General features: G+C 35.6%; 2 protein-coding genes across 2 annotated transcripts; both read left to right on the forward strand.

The window, feature by feature from the left end:
- The first annotated feature begins 747 nt into the window (after window positions 1–747).
- On the forward strand, window positions 748–5,864 carry LOC132904390 (uncharacterized). Its single transcript, XM_060954687.1, has 3 exons — window positions 748–817; window positions 1,633–2,090; window positions 5,422–5,864. The coding sequence occupies exons 1-3, from the start codon at window positions 748–750 to the stop codon at window positions 5,620–5,622; spliced, it is 729 nt and encodes a 242-aa protein (XP_060810670.1). The 3' UTR covers window positions 5,623–5,864.
- LOC132904376 (general transcription factor II-I repeat domain-containing protein 2-like) lies at window positions 2,465–4,546 on the forward strand. The gene is made up of 2 exons (XM_060954610.1): window positions 2,465–2,958; window positions 3,346–4,546. Exons 1-2 carry the CDS (start codon window positions 2,616–2,618, stop codon window positions 4,494–4,496), a joined length of 1,494 nt encoding a protein of 497 aa, XP_060810593.1. The 5' UTR covers window positions 2,465–2,615; the 3' UTR covers window positions 4,497–4,546.
- Window positions 5,865–22,257: the final 16,393 nt, after the last annotated feature.

The raw sequence follows: 22,257 nt of genomic DNA on the forward strand, positions 1-22,257 counted from the left end.
AACCAAACTGAACAAAGCTTTTGGTAATAAAACTAAAGATGGATGCTCGTATACATGTAGTTTTGTAATTTTTTAAATATTTAATTCATAACTTATCCAGAAATAAGAATGTAAGTTTTTCGTGTGACTGTTTTGTAAAAAATCAAACTTCATTTTTTTCATTAAATAGTATTAATGATTCCTTATTAGATTTAGTTTAAAAAAGTATCATGCTTCTATCTTTTTATAGATTATTCCATTTCATTTAATAACATCAACCCCTAACATGAACGCAGACACGCTGTTACCTATTACTGGCGCGCGCTCTATAATATCATAACAGTTACTCTAACCGTATGATTGAAGTATTTTCCCAACGTTTGAAGGGTAGTTATGGCGAGTTGAATAGATTAGTTAGCGCAAAGATAACGATCTGCGATGCGTTATAGGCAGTATCGCTTATTCTTTTATTACGCCGCGGTATTGAGTATAAGGACGCCTTTTAAGTAATTTGGGTGTATTTGTTGTTGTGTATCGTGTGGTTTTAGGGGGTTGATAATATTGTAATTGATAATATGACGGCCTCTGTGGCGCAGCGGTGGTACGCTTGTCTGTGATATTGGAGATCCCGGCCAGGGCATGATGAGAAGAGAACTTTTTCTGACTGGCCTGGGTCTTGGATGTTTATCTATATAAAAATTTATTATAGAATCGTTGAATTAGTATCTAGTAACACAAAACTCGAACTCACTTCGAGGCTAACTCAATATGTGTTACTACTACTACCCCGCTGGCCGCTCCGTGGAGAGCGGCCGAGCCGAGGCCGCCATGAATGTGAGTGAGGGTAGCCCACGCTCCCAGCATCAAAGCGGTAGGCGATGGCATACATACATACATATGGTCAGGTCTATATCCCTTGCGTGGTAGACAGAGCCAACAGCCTTGAAAAGACTGAATGGCCACGCTCAGCTATTTGGCTTAATGATAGAATTGAGATTTAAATAGTGACAGGTTGCTAGCCCATCGCCTAAAAACGAATCCCAAGTTTGCCTATCCCTTAGTCGCCTTTTACGATGGCACCGTGTGGTTTTAGTGGGTACATGCCCCACATACAACCCGTCCGGCTTCCCGGCACTATTAGTAGCTACTTTATAAAAGTCATGTTTAATAAAATAGATACTATATATAAGTATAGCTGAATTGATTTTTTTGACAGATCATCAATAGTTTTAACCGTCAGGAAGGTGATGAAAACATCGATTCTAACTTTTTTTTTCTACCTTTTTTTCTAAAACGCTGCAGTGCAGTTTGCTACTGTTTCATTTGCACTGACGCCTTGGAAGCGGCAGTAAACTTAGTTTTAAGTTATTAATTTGACGTCAACCAATGTTGTGAAACAAAAAGATTTGACAATTATTAAGCGATATGAAGTATCCTATAATAATGAATAAAAATTTTGAATTTGAATTTTGTATTCACTTACATTGTTTTTGATTGCCCTCCCGTCTTGATGACCATACGCACGCTCTGCTAGCTACGCCAAAACAAAATTTAATTAAAATTTCAACACACAAACTGATACGAACTCGAGTAATGCAAACGATTTATATAAGATGCAAATTTTTGTGTATATCATTACTAATTTCATATTAGCTAACGCTGATAAAGACAAAGTTGTCAGTGATGAAAATTACGACACATTTCGTGATGATAAAATACTGAAGACTGAGAGATCTATCGACGATATCCCTAAGAGATTTCTAGAAGATATGAGTGACTATGAGTGGCATATAGCACATTTGAAAGATAAAGAATTAGCTAGCGGCAGGCGCCATTGCAAGGAAACATTTGAAGATAGAGTGAAGAAGTATAAGAAAATGCTGGCGAACGATGCATCTCGTATAGAGTTTGTTTCAGCGGACGCTTTGCAAGTTGACGAAAAAGATCTGATCCCTGAAAAATGCGAGGAAATAGATGAAGGGACTAGTAAGAGTATGAATTCTACAAGTGGTATGAATTTGACAACTACGGATAGCGTTGATAATGAGAGATTAGAAGTAACAAATTCCGCTACTACAGCGAAAATTAAAGGGAAAAAGGGTCGTGCAAAGGTATGTGTAGAATAGAATAAATTATGTTTAAAAATTGTTGAAAATTTTGTCCTAGAATTTTGGCGCCTCCGAATGTTTTGCCAATTGTTTTTGGACTGCACATACATATAATCATGTCTATAACCCTTGCGGGACAGACAAAGTCAACGGTCTTGAAAGTACAGTACTTTTGGACTGTCTAAGTCAGCTATACTCAACCTGCGGCCCACGGGCCGCATGCGGCCCGCCGGGCCTTTTTGATTGGCCCACTTGAAGTTTCTATGCTCCATTCTATTTTAAATTTCGCGCCTATCAGAGAACGAGTGATTCGGAACAAAAATTGAACGTAGCCTATTATTGTAGTCTATGGTTGCGCGAGTGAAAGCAGGCCGGGAATCCCCTACGAACCTAAGTGCTTTGTTTGCCAGTCGGTCGTAACTTGTTTTGAGTTTGAGTTTTTACATGTCTTTCACATATCTAATCTCTCTTAATAATTGCAAGTAATTGTTGTTATTTAGTGCAAACTGTTGTTGCATTTTCTACATAATGTCAGGAGTGTCATCAAAGTATAAAAGAAAAATAACAAGTGAAAATAGATTGTTTCAAGATGAGTGGGAAACAGATTATTTTGTTGTACCGAACAAAAACAATGCAGCTACTTGTTTGATATGTCGTGACAGTATTATATTGAAGAAATACAATATTTCGCGTCATTTTACCACAAAACATAAATCTTTCGACGAAACGTTTTCACCTGGGTCGGCTTTGAGAAATGAGAAATTGATTTTTTTAAAGAAGTCCTTGTATCAAGAACAAAAGTCAATGACCGTGGCAATATCACAGGACTCAGCGGTAACCAAGGCGTCATATGAAATTTGTTACATTCTTGGTAAGCATATGAAACCATTTACCGACGCAGAAATCATAAAGGAATGCTTTGTTAGTACTGCTGATATACTTTTTGATAAATACAGTAACAAGAAACAAATACTTTCTGATATAAAAAAACTACAGCTTTCGGATTCAACCTGTGTGAGGCGAATCGAAGACATTTCTAAATTTATTGGTGATGAGATATTAGACAACCTAAGAAAGTGCAAGTTTTTTAGTTTGGCATTCGATTCCAGCACCGACATTTCATCAACATCGCAATGCTCGGTGTTTGTTAGATATTGTTCAGATAACAATTTAATTCATGAAAATTTTTTGAAACTCCTGCCAATGAAAGGTCAAACGCGAGGCACAGATTACCTTGATACTATTTGTAATTTTTTAGAACAAAATGAAATTGACATACAAAAAACCGTGTGTGTATGTACAGATGGTTGTCCTTCGATGACTGGATTCGAAAATGGATTTATTTCGTTATTTAAGAAAAAATACAATTTGTCCAATTTAATAACATTTCACTGCATTATACATCAAGAAAACTTGGCGGCGCGTGCTGCAAATCCAGAGTTAGAAGCTGTAATGAAGACCGTTATAAATATTGTCAATTTTATACGAGCAAGAGAATTGAACCACAGAAGATTTAAAAGCCTTCTACAAGAACTGGGAAGTGAGCATAATGACGTAATTTTACATACCTCGGTGCGATGGCTTAGTAGAGGTAAAGTTTTGGAAAGGTTTTTCTCATTACGCAATGAAATAATACTGTTTTTAGACCAAAATAATAAAGTGTACCCTGAATCACAAAATGATGGATGGTGGTGTCTTTTAGCTTTTCTATGCGATATTACGGAAAAACTGAACAATCTCAATCGGAACTTACAAGGTGAAGATAACATAGTTTCTAATATGGCAAATAAAGTGTTTGCATTTGAGGAAAAGCTAAGTATTTATCACACAGAAATCCAGAACAAACAGCTGCACAATTTTCCAACTGTTATTAAAACTACAGAAGATGGTATCAACATTTCGGAAAAAAACTGCACTATAATTTCAAATTTTATAACTGCTCTAATAAACGAATTTCAAAAAAGGTTCCAAGATCTAAGAAAAATAAAAAAATGTTTGTTGCTTATAGAAAATCCATGGCACTTAGAAACAACTACCATAACAGAGTTGGCTTCAGTTTTAAGTTGTAATTACGCGGAATTGTTCGATGAATTTATTGATTTTAAAAACGACACCAATCTAGAAGTCGTGTTTAAAGAAAAAAGGGAGAACAGAGAATATGTCGAGTTTTGGAGCATTGTTCCCCAAAAATATAAAAACGTACAAAGATGTGCTCATATCTTACTAACATTCTTTGGGTCTACGTATGTGTGCGAATCTTCTTTTTCTAAAATGAAATATACAAAGAATGTATACAGAAATAAACTCACAGATTCTCACCTGGATGATGTAATAAGAGTAGCATGTAGCAAGAAGCCAGATCTTGATAAAATTGTGAAAAAGTGTTCACAGTATCAAATATCGCATTAAAATATAGTGTTTTCAATTTTCTTCTCATCAATAAAGTAAATATATCGTTACCTTTGATTTATATTTTATTTATGACCTAATAATTTCTCGCTTGCGGCCCGGGATCCCATGACCGAAACGTTTTTTGGCCCTAGTAAAAAAAAGGTTGAGTATGGCTGGTCTAAGTCAATCTGTCTAACTCGCAATTTGGATCATCAATACTTATTTTTTATAATTTTCCCCAAAAAGTTTCTCCTTTGCGTACCGTGTGGTTCCCGGCAATAATATAAAAAAATATAGGACTGACCACTCCATCTCATTTCCCATGGATGTTGTAAGAGGTAACTAAGGGATAGGCTTATAAACTTGGGATTCTTATTTTAGGCAATGGGCTAACAACCTGTCTCTATTTGAATCTCAATTCTATCATAAAGCCAAACAGCTAAACGTGGCCTTTCAGTCTCTTCAAGACTGTTGTCTCTGTTTACTACGCAAGGGATATAGACGTGACTGAAATCGCCTAAAAGAAGAATACTAAGATAATTAGCCTATCCCTTAGTCGCCTTTTACGACATCCACGGCAAAGACAAGCAGTGGTCCTATTCTGTTTTTTTTTTATTAATGCCGGGAACCACACGGCAATCGGAAAGATATAGTCTGCGATTCTACATTATGCCCTGGGGAAGTAGGCATGTGTTCTTAACGTGAAAAAGATGAGAGGTATTAACTGTTTTTATATTAAATTATTTTCGACAGTCTTTTTGCTTAAGTATTTTTTCAAATTGTCTGCTACCACTGCCTGTATATCTTAATCTATACATACATACATCCATAAAATCACGCCTTTCCACTTGCCACGATCTCTGCATACTTCCTTCGCTTCATCCACATTCATAACTCTCTTCATGCAAGCTTAATCTATATCTTAATACATTATCTGATACAGACGAAGAAAAAGAAAATGGACGACGGCCAGCGTCGCGCCAGCGAATACCTCTTCAGCTCGGTGGAGTACTATGACGAGGTGCCTGACTTCGACGGCACCGTCTGCCCTGACGCTGTGGAGGTCATCAAGCTGGAGATGGATTCCATCAGGCCTTACGACGTGGACTGCGAACTCATGCTGCAGTGGCATAGTTTGAGATAGATCCGTGTTAGATACTTTTATTTCATTTGTATTTCATTTCATTGTAGGTACTTACTTTATTTTCATTTTGTTGTGTTTTATATATACACTAGCGACCCGCCCCGGCTTCGCACGGGTGCAAAATTATAAATGTTATTATACATAAAAACCTTCCTCTTGAATCACTCTACCTGTAACAAAAAACCGCATCAAAATCCGTTGCGTAATTTTAAAGATTTAAGCATACAGACAAACAGACTAAAATAGCGACTTTGTTTTATACTATGTAGTGATTTGTATTTCATTTCATTGTACTCGTACTTTATTTTCATTTTGTTTCTTGTGTTTTATATATACATACATACATAAAATCACGCCTCTTTCCCGGAGGGGTAGGCAGAGACTACCTCTTTCCACTTGCCACGATCTCAGCATACTTCCTTCGCTTCATCCACATTCATAATTTGTGTTTTATTTCACAAGTATATCTTCTATTGTAAACTTGTCTTTATCTTCTGATTCGTTTATAACTGATCCATGTTTTTTTTTATTTCATTTGTATTTCATTTCATTGTACTCGTACTTTATTTTCATTTTGTTTGTTGTGTTTTATCACACAAGTATATCTTTTATAGTAAACTTGTCTATAGCTTCTGATTCGTTTATAACTGCACTATCTGTGCCCGCGACTACAATCGCGTGGAATAGTTGTTTTGGGCATCATTGAACGCCCTCAAGGATGAATAATTTTGCCCGTTCTTTTTACATTTTTCATTATTTCTTTGCTACTTATAGGTGCAGCGTGATGTTATATAGCCTAAAGCCTTCCTCGATAAATGGTCTATTCAACACAAAATATTTTTTCAATTCGAACCAAAAGTTCCTGAGATTAATGCGTTCAAACAAAGAAACAAACTCTTCAGCTTTATAATACTAGTATATCTACTTCTGTGATGAGACAGATCAATGTCTAGTTAAAGCCATTACTTGACTTATATTTATATAAGTTTGCTTTTTTTGTTGGCTTTGACACTTTAAATTGTTTAAGTACAAACACATATGATCACGTCCATATCCCCTGCGGGGTAGACAGAGCCAACAGTCTTGAAAAGTCTGATAGTTCGGCTTAGGTAATGATAGAATTGAGATTCAAATAGTAGCAGGAAGCTAGCCCATCGCCTAAAAGAGGAATCTCATGACTCATGGTCCAACTGCTACCAAGACAAGTTATAAGACGGAAAATTCAAAACATATTAACGACTTATATTATATAAAAAAAATACATTTGTTTTCCTTTTATGTTATTTTGCGTGAATAAATAATGAATTTTGTACTACAATCGCAAAAAAAATGAACATAAATATTGTGGATAGGGGCGACGTGATAGGGCGACGTGCTAGTAATCTGTCTGTAAATCATTTCAGCTTCCAAAAAGAATAATAAACAATGAAACAAAAATATGTATGAAATTGAAACAGTGTAGTCTGTTATAATATGCTTACCTATGTAATTTCAGTATCATGTATGTAATACCACTCTACCGCCATCTATTATCAATTACATAAAAACTCCCTGAGAATAGTTCAACACTATGCCACCACGGCAGCACTGTGCGCTTCGCTACGAGAGGGTTTAACCCTTATGGTTTACGTAGCAGTTCTTCAAGGCATTGCTCCTAGTTTTAGTACCAGAATTTACCGCTAGGTGGCCAAAAAGTTCAGAATGGTATAAAAATATACTCGTAATTTTGACTAGCTTTTGCTCTCGCTTTTGGACGTTGTAATTATTTTATGTATGTATGTGGATAAAATGAAAGAAGTATGCAGGGATCGTGGCTAGTGAAAAGATGAAGTTTCTGCCTACCTCTTCGGGTAAGAATCATGGGTTTATGTATGTATGAGAGCAATATCCTCAAGGCATAATAAAATATGAAATTGAGAATCGCCGTCACGATTTTAATTAAAATATCTACTGATTTTCGATTAAAGCCAATTTTTTCTCAAACATATCAGCTTCTTTCTTCTAACACTGAACCGATTTAGATTAACCAAAGTTATGAAAAATCTGGAAAAAATATAATTTTAAATTATCTTTTTAATTTTATAAAACTCTCAGTCAAACAAACAAATTCATAAGGGCTCTCTTCATTTTCAGGGCTTATAAAAAGCTTATTGATTTAAGAAACGGGCTGAAAACAATGACAATCTATTTTTATTTATTTATTCAGTTCACCAACAGTCGATACAACAGTAAATACAGAGAGTATACATACAATAAGGTTCGTTCTAATTGCTCAACCTGTTACAGGTTACAGGCATGCTATGGGGAACAATCCGTGTTTAATTTTAATTCTTACAGATAATGTTAAGTAAGTACCTATCTACCTTTTTGTTAGTATGAAGTTTATTATGGTGCAAATAGAAACAATTTTAATGTTTAGAATGGCAAAGAACTAAAATATAATACAACAATATTAACTTATAAATAAGTACATAAAATAAAAGTACAATACATAAATATTAGTCATTCAAGCAACTTAAAATTGTAGCACGGAATTTTTTTAACATTAAATTATGTATATATTTTGTAAGCTGTAGCGGGAGCGATGATTCAACTCGACCGCCACCAAAGGGAAGATCTTTCGCCAGGATAGGTGCCATATTTGATGAGAGGTTGTATATATAGCTCCAATCCGTGAAATCTTTGCTTGCGCAATTTAGGATTTTCGCTGTTTTTTGCTTGATAGCGTCGCGTGATTTTATTTTTTATTTCTGTGTCTTGTGGCGTATACATAACGCTACAAAACCTTAGTGTATGCATAAAACGTGAGTTATTTTGTGTCAGATAAAGTAAATTTTAATGTCGCTCTATTAAAAATTAATGCAGCGTCGCGTCCCGACGTCGCGTGAACTGGCTGTAACAAGAAACACCCTGTACCTTGTAAGCTGACGTAATGCGGTGTGAGTATAAGGAAGCATTAGAAACCTTATGAGGGCTTACTATCAAATCAAGGTTTTTGGGTCAGGACTCGATAACTCGATACTCGTAAGGCTTGTGTCGCTAAGGCACGTTCGTTTGAGACAGGTAACCTTAGATTTATAATTTTTGGAGAACTATATTTTTATATATACATGTAGGGTTATATTACAAAGGCAACGAGACTAAATAAAATTTTATTTCATACATTTATAAAATCACGTCTATATCGCTTGCGGGATAGACAGAGCCAACAGTCTTGACAAGACTGAAAGGCCACGTTCAGCTGTTAAGTTTAGTGATGGAATTGAAATTCAAATAGTGACATGTTGCTAGCCCGTCAAGAATACAAGTTATAAGCCTATCTCTTTGTCGCCTTTTACGACATCCATGGGAATGAGACGGAGTGGTCCTATTCTTTTTTATTGGTGGCCGGGAACCACACGGCATATATAATTCTTTAAATATTGTACATAATTCTTTTAGTCAAATAGCTGAACGTGGCCTATCAGTTTTTTCAAAACTGATGGCTCTGTCTACCCCGCGAGGGATATAGACGTGTTTATATGTATCTTAATGTGACGTCAGTCAGTTACTCAGTATGTACATGCGAAAATCCTTATCGATTAATAATAAACCTCCCATTGGCGCCGTAAAACTAATTTTCACGGTCAAATCGTGCAGTGTGTATGCACCCCTGATGAGTAAGTGAGTGAGTGAGACACTGTCTCCTGCTATCCTGCTCTATCCATCCCCCCATCTCGCGGGTAATGTTACCAGGAGCATAGAAAGAATGAGAGCATTCAAAATTCAATTTTTTTTTTCTTTATTTTGGGACACTTCATATTACTTAGTTAATAATTGTCATATCTGGTTTTTGGTTTTACAACATTGGTTGACGTCAAATAAATTGCTTGAAACTAAGTTTACTGCCGCTTCCGAAGCGTCAGTGGAGATGAAGCGTTTACAAACTGCACTATAATAGACATTGTGTGTAACTAAGTTTGACAAATGTACTAATGATTGATTCTATCTATAATAATTAAAAATATCTTCCTTTATTTAGATTTAAAAATTACTTAAATAGATTTATTACATGAATAGATACTCAGATTTGTATTATTTACCGCTTTTTAATGCCGTGTGGTTCCCGGCACCAATACAAAAAAGAAAAGGACCACTCTATATCTTTCCCAAGGATGTTGTAAAAGGAGTTTAAGGGATAGGCTTATAAACTTGGGATGTGATTGGCACATATAAAATGGAATATGGGATTCTGTATTAAGGCGATGGGCTAGCAACCTGTCACTGTTTAAATCTCAATTCTATCATTAAGCCAAACAGCTGAACGTGGCGGCCTATAAGACTTTTCAAGACCGTTGGCTCTGTCTATCCCGCAAGTGATATAGACGTGACTATATGTATGTATAAATTATTAACCAAATATGATTAAAAGTGAAAAATGTTAGACACATTAAATCTGAGCGGTTTTTTTTTTGAGAAAAACGAATAATGTCGAATTATCTTTATTCAGCAATTCATAAAATAATTTACGCGTGTCTAAATAATGTTCTCATCAAAATTGAAAATCGTTTTCAAAATTATTTCATTTAAATACTAACTACCTACCTACTTATTAATAAAAAGTATATATATATTTACTCCACACGTTTATAAGCTCCTTGCTCAGCATCCCGCTCGCTATCTCCTGCGACCGTATGCGCTCCCGGTGGCCCACCGGGCCGGGACACGTGACAGACGTGACCTGTCCCGCCACACACGGGATCATCCCGTCACGACCACGACACTATCATGGCGCATGTCACGACCGTTCACTATTCAGAGTTAATTGATGCGCATGATTAATAGTGGGTATTTGATTGTGTATGTCATTTTGATTTATCCCAATGTATTCTTATATATAATCACGTCTTTATCTCTTACGGAGTAGACAGAGCCAACAGTCATACATTCAGCTCTATGCATGTCTACATACATACATACATATGGTCACGTCTATATCCCTTGCGGGGTAGACAGAGCCAACAGTTTTGAAAATTATCCTAATCCCAAATTCCCAATAAATAGAATTCATTCATTCATTCAACCATATAATCACGTCTATATGAGGTAGACAGAGCAGTCTTGAAAGACTGATAGGCCACGTTCAGCTGTTAGGATTAATGATGGAATTGAGATTCAAATAGCGACGGGTTGCTAGCCCATCGCCTGCAAGAGGAATCCCAAGTTTATAATCCTTTCCCTTAGCCACCCTTTACTACATCCATGGCAAAGAGATGGAGTAGTCCTATTGTGTGCTGATACTAGAAAATACTTTAAAAACTATCTATATAATGTCACTGAATGTTTTGTCATCAATCAATCCTTGAATAAAAAAGATGTACACTGCACTGCATGTTTATACATACATACATACATATGGTCACGTCTATATCCCTTACGGGGTAGACAGAGCCAACAGTCTTTTCAAGACTGATAGGCCACGCTCAGCTATTTGGCTTAATGATAGAATTGAGAATGGCTTAATGAAGAATTGAAATGTTTATAATATTAAATAATAGCGAAGAAATTTTTACAACTAACAAACTTCAAGTCCTATTTTATAGTATCGGATGGATACGTACCACTGACAAAAATAAATTATTAAGACGTCATAGTTCCAATGTATACGTAACATATTGAAGTTCAATTGCTGGCAGGTTAGCTATTTTTAAACACACGCCATGTTTTAGTTAAATGAAACTACAACTGAGTACGTCTTTCGGGATTTCAAATTTAGAAAGATGGAATAGAACAACTATTTAAAAAAAAAAGGTTTGAATTATCATTTTTTGTTTAATTTTAAGGTATCCAAAGATAACTAAATGTTTATCTATACTAATATTATAAAGCCGAAGAGCTAGTTTGTTCGTTTGAACGCGCTTATCTCAGGAACTACCTACTGGTTTGAATTGAAAAATTATTTTTGTGTTGAATAGACCATTTATCGAGGAAGGCTATTAGGGTCGCAGGCTTCATAACACTCTTCATGCAAGCTCGATTTTAGGCAATCTTATGTCAGTTTTGGATTTTAATCGTGTTGCAAAAATTATTTAACTTAGCTATTTTGAATACAAATTAATTGTACCGCATTTATAGCAAATAAAGTATTTGTATTTGAATAATTATGACTTTTTACACTTAGTATATTTATCCTTACCATTTCAGTATTGACTAAATTTTCTTTAAAATCACAATAGCGCATACGTTTTATTTATGCAATTTCCTGACATTATCATTTCTGAAACGTGGTCCATACTCCACAGGAAGGCCTTAATCAAGACAAACAGCTGAAAAGTTAACACAATGCTTATTATCGTTAAGAAGTAGGTCTAATTACAATCTCTGAAATACTGCATCTTCAGCGCTATTGCGACAAAACTTTGAATAAATTAAGAATCCCAACGGGGCGACTCTAAGAACAAAAGTCGCAGAAAAAAGTCAATGACTGCTCAATACCTTTATTTGGGAAACTTCTCACTTTTTATAACATTTAATTAAGGTACGAAAATTCCTGATTTTCGTTAATTAGTTGCCACGTTCAGAGTGTGGACGGTCGTTAATCAAATAGTGAGTGAGCGGGACGGATGTACTGTATGTATACTTGTCTCTTTCTACCGCTACAACCCCCGTGCGTTCGAAATGTGCAATTAAACTTTCTTATTCTAAAAGAGCGTATGTTCTCCTTTTTGGATCAACCTTATTTTATTACACATAAGATTGAATTTCATTTGTTTATTTTGTGGTATACGAAGAAAAAACAGTAAAAAGACACAGGAAGCGTACTCAATCGACTGATATTACATGCAAAGGAAATCAGACCTTAAAAATACTAGTTTTGACTTCAATTTTGAATGGTGGTTACACAGTTATCTGTTACGGATGCGTCCGTGAATGCAACTTGGAGTCTAATGCGCTGTTGCCAAGGGTGAGAATTGTCTGTGGTAGATAAAAAACTACCTCTTAGCGGATCCTGGTACCCTGGTACAAGTTGCCCTTTTACACGTGACGTCACCGGTTGCGTCACTAACGCTAGTCTCCAAGTAAGCTTAGGGTTTGAAAGTTGATACCTAGTAAGTACTATATTTCCCCCGGCTACGTCTCTGTGATTAAAAAAAATGATAAAAAAAAAAAATTTTGAGTTAGCTAAATAAAGGATTCGAATTTTGGATTTTTAGGCGGGCTAGCAACTGACATTATCATAATCTTAATCCCATCATTATCCATACAGCAGAATTGGTTCTGTCTTATTCGTAATGGTTATATTTATGTAATTTTTGATTATTTACAGACCTCATAACGTTAATATGAAATTAATGTAGTCATTATATTGGTAACTAAAGACCTTACGTTTCCAAATGAAATCATACAGGACCATTGCAAAAAAAAACAAAACATTACCAAAAACAAACAAAAAAATCAAGATACACATTCCATTTTTAAAACGAACAAAATCTAAACGACATTGCGCTTTTGCGAAGTATATCTCGTGCGAAATCGCCCGAAGTCTGGAAAGCGTTGAAACCTCAATATCCCGCTGAGTTGGCTTATGCTACTGTACCAGCCTGATTAGCTTCACACCCAAATTAAAGGTGTTCACAGAAGGAACACTGTTTTATATAATTTGTATTGTGCAACCTCTTTTCTGTTTTATTCAAAATGTGTCATAACTGGCCAGTTACAAAAAAGAAAAAGAAAAATTTTAAGTGTGCATTTGATTCTTTTTACTACGCTTTTATTAGCTTGGGTTGTATGTATGTAACGGAATCTTTGAGCTTATTTACAATGTAATATCTAGTACAAATCAAATTGTTTAAACATTATAGTATCAATAGGTTCAGCGGTTTATTACTTTGCATATTTAAATATGCAGTACCAAAGTGCAGTTTTACTTCATCCCAAGAGTATCCCCAGTTTATTTCCATATCTATGTTTTACTTTTTATTGAGTGCTTTAACAACCGTCTTTAACAAACACCTTTTACTTTTGAATTTTTTATTTTATTTACAAAAAAGAAAAGGACCACTCCATATATTTCCAATGGATGTCGTAAAAGGCGACTAAGGGATAGGCTTGCAAACTTGGGATTCCTTTTTAGGCGATGGGTAAGCAAACTGTCACTATTTGAATCTCAATTCTATCATTAAGCCAAATAGCTGAACGTGGCCATTCAGTCTTCTCAGGAATGTTGGCTCTGTCTACCCCGCAAGGGATATAGACGTGACCATATGTATGTATGGTATGTATGTTGATTGGTAGCTCAATTAAATATAGCGAATCGGACAAGTGTTGCCGCTGCCAAGACTAAGTAATGCCAGAAGGATGATGATCAAATTAAAGTTCACGAGATATCCTTTTGTACTTTATTTAATTTGTATTGTTGCGTCTTCTATATTATTGTAAAACTATACATCGTACTTAAAGTGAAAATAAAAGTAAAAAAAAATTGATCGGGGTCAAATTGTAAGGTTTCATAGCGGACGTCAAAGTAATTATACTTAGCTATAGTTTTATATTATAGAATTTATATTAAAATACTATGTTTAACACAACATATAATCACGTCTATATCCCTTGCGGGGTAGCCAGAGCTTGAGGTTGTGTTTTCGGTTGTCTATTATGCCTGTCACCTCCCTTCTTCATGACTTAAGTCCTGGTTGCATCCTCAATACTCTACAGAGGAGCCCGGGGTAAGCCCTGGATCATGGATTCTGGATTGGGTAAGTCAGGTTTTTACACGAAGCGACTCCCGTCTGACCTCCGTAACCTTTGCAGGGGAACTTAACCCGTAGTGGATCATCACCCGCATTGGTTACACATCGAGTTGCCTGAATGTGCAGGTTTCCTCATGATGCTTTCCATGTCTTAAGGGCATCGGTTAGTAATGTAACTAATGTACACACTTCTATCATGTCTGTCCCCATTCTCACAATAATCAAATATATCTATATCATATTATAAAGCTGAAGAGTTTGTTTGTCAGAACGCGCTTATCTCAAGAATTACTGATTCTAATTGAAAAAATTCTTTTTGTGTTTGATAGACCATTTATTGAGGAAGGCTTTATGCTATATAACATCACACTACAACTATAAGGAGCGAAGAAATAATGGAAAATTAAAAAAAAAACGCGGTAAATTATTCATCCTTGAGGGCTTCAATGATGCCCGAAATAATTATTCCACGCGGACGAACTCGCGGGCACAGCTAGTTTGTTTATACAATTCCTATGACAATTCCTGAAAAATTATTGGTAGAATTAAGAGTACAATAGTAAAACTCCCAAAGAAATTTTTTGTAACAGGGCCGTTAATGGAGGAACTGAAACAAAAGAATATAGATTCTAGAAAGATGGCGGAGGACAGACGGGAGTAGCTTCGTGTGAAAACCTCACTTTCCAAAATTCAAACATTTGATTAATGTTTTTTCCTGATTGTTTTATTTTCCCAATAATGAAAAAGCAGTGAGTATATTGTTTTTATATATTAATTGCATTAAATATGTATTTAAAAACATTTTTACATATTTATTGTATTAATTACTTATTTTCCTATCATCATAATGGATACGAAAATCATCGGCAACGTGATTTAAGGTGTTATGAAATAGTAAAAAGAATAATGTTCATTAATAAATTTACTTCAAACAAATATATATACATACCTAATTACCTACAAGGTTATACTATGAAAAACTAGGTAGTTTCTTAATTTATTTATTTGCGAAACATTTTCCTTTTACAAAAGCAAATAAGTAAAAGATAATTACGTTGAAGCCGTAACTTAGCACGTAACTAGTTAGTCTGTATTCGGAATAATGCAAGCAGACTTACGTGTAAGCTCGCATAAATTATTTACGCCGTCTAACAATGTTCCCCCAAAATAGATAACCCAACCAAATTAAAATCTTCTTTTCACTACCGATACTGTTTACCGCAAACCGAATTTCGGGACAATTAAAAATAGCCCGGTGTCCGAATATGACACAATTCGTGAAGAAAGGCCCGTAGGATTTCTACGCGCGACATCGGCGGCGAGTCCAGTTGGCCCTACAAGTTTTCACGGAATAGTCGGCTTCTACGCGCGGCCGTCGATACGCGAAACTACATAAAAACTAATAAAACACAATCACAATAATGGCGGAGTGATAAAATACCCGTGTTTTGTGTTGTAGTACAATGCGATGTGTGAGTGAATGGTTTCGTACGATCGTTTTGGCGGGAAAATCAGGTGACAGCGCGCGTGACGGATGATCGCTCGCTCCTTCAGGTGCGTTCAAGTACACTGATAATGACTTGATGAATGATTGTTCTTCTATTTTTAAATGTACTAAGATTTTGAACAATTTTTTTTATGGTGACTGCCATTATTATCTTTGGTATTTTTTATATAAATGTAACGTTTGAAAAAATTGTTTGTTCTTTAATCAAATTATCTATATTTACGTGTGTGTCTCAGTAAAAAAAAACTAATAATAAAAAAGGTATAACTACGATCAATGGCTGTCGTAAGCTCGAAAAGACAAAGTACATTAACTATTGAATAACCACAACTTAGCGAAAAATGACAAAAAAAATGAAACTAAAATAAGAATCGACCCTAGAACATTTCGCTCTAATATCAAATCTGTGTTAATTTGTTCAAAGTTTTGTAGTAAAACGATTTCATATCTTTGCCCCTTGCTTGGTAGACAGAACCAGAAACGCCACGTGTAGCTTTATAGTATAATGGAGAGAAAGATTCAGTTAATTAGAGTCAAGGTACAAAAGAAAAATATAAAAAAAAAGAAACAGTAAACTCAGCACCCTATCACATTCTATACTTATGTTGTATATGTTTATATGACGTTTTGTTCCCTGCGGTTATATATGTTATATGTTACCCTCCGCCGTCAAAAATGATTGGTATGCGTTGCGGGACACACGCGTATGGTGTTTGGACAAAAACAAGTGATTTCGTCGTCAATTTGACGTATGAAGAATAGTTGTTCACGACTTATGTCATAGATAAATAACTGAGACAATGTGTTGTGATTTGACGAAACATAACTGTGTTGTAATCGGCTGTTTGTTTACAAATGTGAGTAGTTAAAAAGTTTGTTTAATTTATTGATATTTTTAACAAACATACATGTATGTTAAAAAACGTACGTCTATATCCCTCGCGGGCTAGACAGAGCCAAAAATCTTGAAAATACTGATAGGCCGATCAGCTGTTCGGCTCACTGATAGAATTTAGATTCATATAAAGTGACAGGTTGCTAGACTGTCGCCTTAGAGAAGAATCCCAATTTTATAAGTCTATCCCTTAGTCGCCTTTTACGATATCCATGGGAAAGATATTTTTCCTATTGGTGCAGGTAACCACAGGGCACTGATATTTTTAAGAGATATTAAATACTTCGATTTTGGTTTAATTTCAACGAATTATTTTATTTAAATGTTGTGATCTCTGCCTACTCCTGAGGGAAACGGGCTTGATATAATTTATCAAATAAAAGCTTGCACAATCAAAAAATTATGAACAATATAAATATACATCTTAAATTCCTCAGCGGGTTCATGAAAACGAACAATTTCTTAAAAGGTTAATTAATTTAATGTATTTAGAACTTTTTTTTATTTAAATATTTAAAACTGAATTTAAACTTAAACCTTCTACAGACAGATGAACATAATCATAAACACTTTTTCCATCAGTCATTCGAGAGAAAAAAAAAGCGTAAACATACTGTTTTAATTTTTTTTTTGTATAAGAAGTTAACCGGAGCGGAGTCCCGGGATGAAGCTAGTTCATAAACTGCCTTTACATCAATATCCCAAGTCAAGTAAGAGGCGTGAAGCTACGCAATTCAAGAAATGAGTAAATAAAAGAAAAGTGTTAATAAAATTGTGTAAGCAGAGCAAGGGAATATCAATTTTATTCCTCACAAAGTACGGTTTACACGACACGTCATGGGTAAGGTATATCGGATCGGAACGTAAGTATTTAAAAATGGAATTAAAAGTTTAACGTATGTATATCGGATCGGAACAGATTCAAAAAATGGGAATTAAAAGTTTAATCGTAACAGCATTACCAACTTACTGTTGGCGTGTCAATTTGATTTTGAATTTGGATTGACATTTGTATTTTCACGACTAGAGAAAATGTTTATCCGGCCGAACAAATTTTGCTTAAATACCATTTCTATTTTACATGTAGTAAAGTCTCTTTTGGTAGATACAATTCATTAAGTGTGTCAGTTACCAAAACTAATTGTATCTTAAGTTAACCTAAGTATTATATAAACTAAATATTATATAAAATAATATAAAGTTTACACAAGTAGTACCCTAAGTTGCCTAAGAAAATATTAGTTACACAATGACTGACATATGAAGAAAAAAAGGACTATCTATTTGGATTAAGACGACAACAAGACAACACGACGACGACAAAACACCTGGTGTTTTATTGTGACTGACCCACCAGACCCTCAGTCCGTCCAACAACAAAAAGTTATATCAAAAACACAGGATAACCTCCGGAATTACAAGACTGTTATTGACGTCTTGAAATTCTGGGGATTACCTTGTACAATTAATGACTGGCTGTAGAGTGAGTAAATTTATTACATACCTTACAACGAAATGACCTAAACTGTAATCAATTTAACAATATATTTGAACGTAATTAATACATCAAAAAGATTTTGGTGCTAACCAATGGCTCTTAACACGGTATTGTTATAATACTTTTGAATTTGTCGCCATGACACTAAAACAGTCTTACTCGTCAGCGGTTTTAGTGACGTCACAGCTGAACTAAATACAAACAAATAATAGATTAACTCAAAATCGTGTCGTTCGGTGCAAACCGTCCTCACGACGTTTCATATCATTTCATGAAGAGTTGTGTAATAGATGAAATAACGAGATATGAAGGCAATAGGCCCTCGTATTACGGTGATTTGTTGCCAACTTGTATTTAAATTTGTCCCTTGTCCAATAAAAATACGAATTATACGTATTATCTTTTATCTAACTAGCTGTGCCCGCAACTTTGTCCGCGTGGAACAGTTATTTGGCCATCAAGAATGAATAATTTTCCCCGTTTTTTTTCACATTTTCTTTTTTTATCGGATAAAGGTCCTCCTATCAAATTTTTCGTTTTGTAGCATACATACATACATATGGTCACGTCTATATCCTTTGCGGGGTAGACAGAGCCAACAGTCTTGAAAAGACTGAATGGCTACGTTCAGCTATTTGGCTTAATGATAGGATTGAGATTCAAATAGTGACAGGTTGCTAGCCCACCGCCTAAAAAAGAATCCCAAGTTTGTAAGCCTATCCCTTAGTCTCCTTTTACGACATCCATGGGAAAGAGATGGAGTGGTCCTATTATTTTTTGTTTTGGTACCGGGAACCACACGGCACCAATAGTAACGGTTTTGTAGCACGACAAAAATATTTCAATTAACCTACTTACTTTAATTAATCTCAATTCTATCATTAGGCATAACAGCTGAACGTGGCCTATCAGTCTTTTCAAGACCGTTGGCTCTGTCTACCCCGCAAGGGATATAGACGTGATTAAATGTATGTATGTTATCTTCTTACCTAGTAACAATCCATTCATAGATTAACACAAATCTCCACCATACACAATCGATTTTGGAAAAGCAAACGTGGGGAGTAAATGTCCTTATTTCCTTCGGTCGATCCGCAACTTTTTACAACACTTGGCCAATGGGCAGTTCGCGGTAGTGTTGTGCACCGCAATCTGTTTATCGATAGTCCTCCACCTCCCGGCTTTAGTCCCGGTTGCATGCTCACCTTGTTGGAGAGGAGCCCGGGGTTTTGACCATGTATCCTAGATTCGGTGAGTCAGGTTTTTACACGAACCGACTCCAATCTGGTCTCCTGAACCATGACAGGTTAAGCTAATCCGTAATATAATAGTTATCTGGATCCACGGTTACACATTCAGTTGCCTGAATGTGCAGGTTTCCCCACGATATTTTCTCTTACCGTAAGAGCATAGGTTGGTATTTAAATTAATGTAGATATGTATATAATTTTTTTTTAAATAGTCATAAACTAGGTAGGATTCGAACCTGTGCCTTTCTGCGCATCACGCATTTTAACCGGGCACTATACCGATTCGACCACTTACGCTCCCAAATCTCGATAGTATAACATTTTATTATTGCTTATTATTTTCTGCATATATATATATAATATATATATATATATATATATATATATAAATATATTCACGTCTGTGTCCCTTGCAGGGTAGACAGAGCCAACAATTTCAAAAAGACTTTAGTCTTCAGCTGTTAGCAGTTAGTTTCAGCTGATTCCATGATGAAATCGAGATCATATAGTGACAGATTGCTAGCCCATCGCCTACAAGTGGAATCCCAGATTTATACGCCTACGACATCCATGGAAAAGATATGGAGTGGTTATATTGTATGATTAAGGAATTTATGTTTTAATTCCTTTACAACCTGATTCTCACGTTTCGAGAGCCTTTGGGGCCATTACTTTCAAACAATTAATTTCAATTTATTTATTCCATATCACTTTGTACATTTCAGTTCTAACTACTACAATTGTCACTGTTTTAATAATGGGTACATATACCCCGGAGAGGGAAGGGCTAGACGAACGTATCTTGTGATCAAATTAAGGACGTCCTGGCAAAGGGTCAGGTCAAGAGTACCCGAAACCGCCGAGCTTGCATGAAGAGAGTTATGAATGTAGATGAAGCGAAGGAAGTATTCAGAGATCGTGGCAAGTGGAAAAATGTAGTCTCTGCCTACCCCTCCGGAAAAGAGGCCTGATTTTATGTATGTATGTATGTACATAAACCCCGTAGGGTATAGCAAAAATCGATAAACAAACTATCGATATTCCTACAACACTAGTTCCCCGGGGCTAATGATCTTGGGTGCTGGGTGTTGAGTGTTTGGGTGTTCCCCATTAAACGGTTCGTTAGCTTTATCAGTGCCGTTTTCGTCTGTCCGTTTTTATATATGTATGAATTTGTTTTAATTAAGTCCACTCGTGATGTCTACTAATGAAGAATGAGGTTAAGTATAGGTCTTTCGAAGGGACTAGTGACTTTATCTACGTTATGACGACCTCTGCGGCGCAGCGGTAGTACGATTGTCTGTGACACCGGAGGTCCCGGGTTCGAATCCTGGCCAGGGCATGATGAGAAAAGAACCTTTTCTGATTGGCCTGGGTCCTGAATGTTTATTTATATAAGTATTTATTGTAATACAGTATCGTTGAGTTAGTATCTCGTAACACAAGTCTCGAACTTACTTCAAGGCTAACTCAATCAGTTTAATTTGTTCCGTATATATTTATTTATTTATTTATCTACCCTGTGACGGGTGAAAACGTATGTGTGTGTGTGTGTAAGACACCTGCCTCCGTAGTAAGTACGGCAAGCGTGACGCCGTTTTTAACGCGTGAAAAACTATCGCCGTCCCTTTCCACGTCATAATGAAATGAGAAACAGCGATAGTTTTTGTGCGATAAAAAAATGGCGTCGCGCGTGCCGTGCCACGGGGTATGAACCTGTTGGTTTAAGAATCTGTGTTCCGACTATGCGAGGTTCACATCATGCACTTATATTTGTTTTGTGTGATAACATTTTACGTAGATAAAGCTATAGGCTTCAGGTTTTACCGTTTACATGTACATGTCTTTTTTGTTTGTAAATAACATTAATGTACAGAATTCTAAACAGTTTAATAGTTTATTTTGAAGATTTTTTTTTGTTTGCTATGGCGGACTTAACCCATCAAATGATCTCTTCCAGTTTTGATGGTTTATCTACACTAATATTATAAAGAGGAAAACTTTGTTTGTTTGTTTGTTTGTTTGGTTGTAATGAATAGGCTCAAAAACTACTGGACCGATTTTAAAAATTCTTTCACCATTCGAAAGCTACATTATCCACGAGTAACATAGATTATATTTTATTTTGGAAAAAAATAGGGTTCCGTAATATATTTGGATTTTTCGGACACAAACTGAAAAAAATCAACCAAAAAGTTACTTATTTTGCGTACGCTGCCTAAACTACAAAAGATAGAACCACAAAATGTTTTAATTAATTGTAGATCTTATAAATATCTACAAAAAAGTCCGCGACACACTATACCTATCTATGTCGAGTGAGGCACAACAACCACATTTTTATTTAAAAATCTTGAATTTTTTTTGTCTACATTTAAACGCGTTTTTTTTACTCATGCTATTAATCCTTATCAAAATAAATTTCATCAATATGTACAGTTTATGTAGATAATATTTGGTCTTTGAATGATTAAAATTGGACGTTTGGTTTTGAAGTTGTGGTGAAATTAAAATATTACTATTTCTGCTGCACGGCCCGGGACTGCAGGCAGAAGTGACACTTTTGCCGGGAGCAAGACTTAGTTAGCCGCTTTGCGGGCGGTCCTTTAGTTAGTTCTAATAGAGATATATTTAGTATCGGCTGTGCATTCGTGCGAAGCCGGGGCGGGTCGCTAGTACATACATATAGTCATGTCTATATCCCTTGTATGGTAAACAGAGCCAACGGTCTTGAAAAAACTGACTAAATCATAGAA

The sequence above is a fragment of the Amyelois transitella genome, chromosome 4, assembly GCF_032362555.1.
Source record: "Amyelois transitella isolate CPQ chromosome 4, ilAmyTran1.1, whole genome shotgun sequence".
Lineage (NCBI taxonomy): Eukaryota > Metazoa > Arthropoda > Insecta > Lepidoptera > Pyralidae > Amyelois > Amyelois transitella.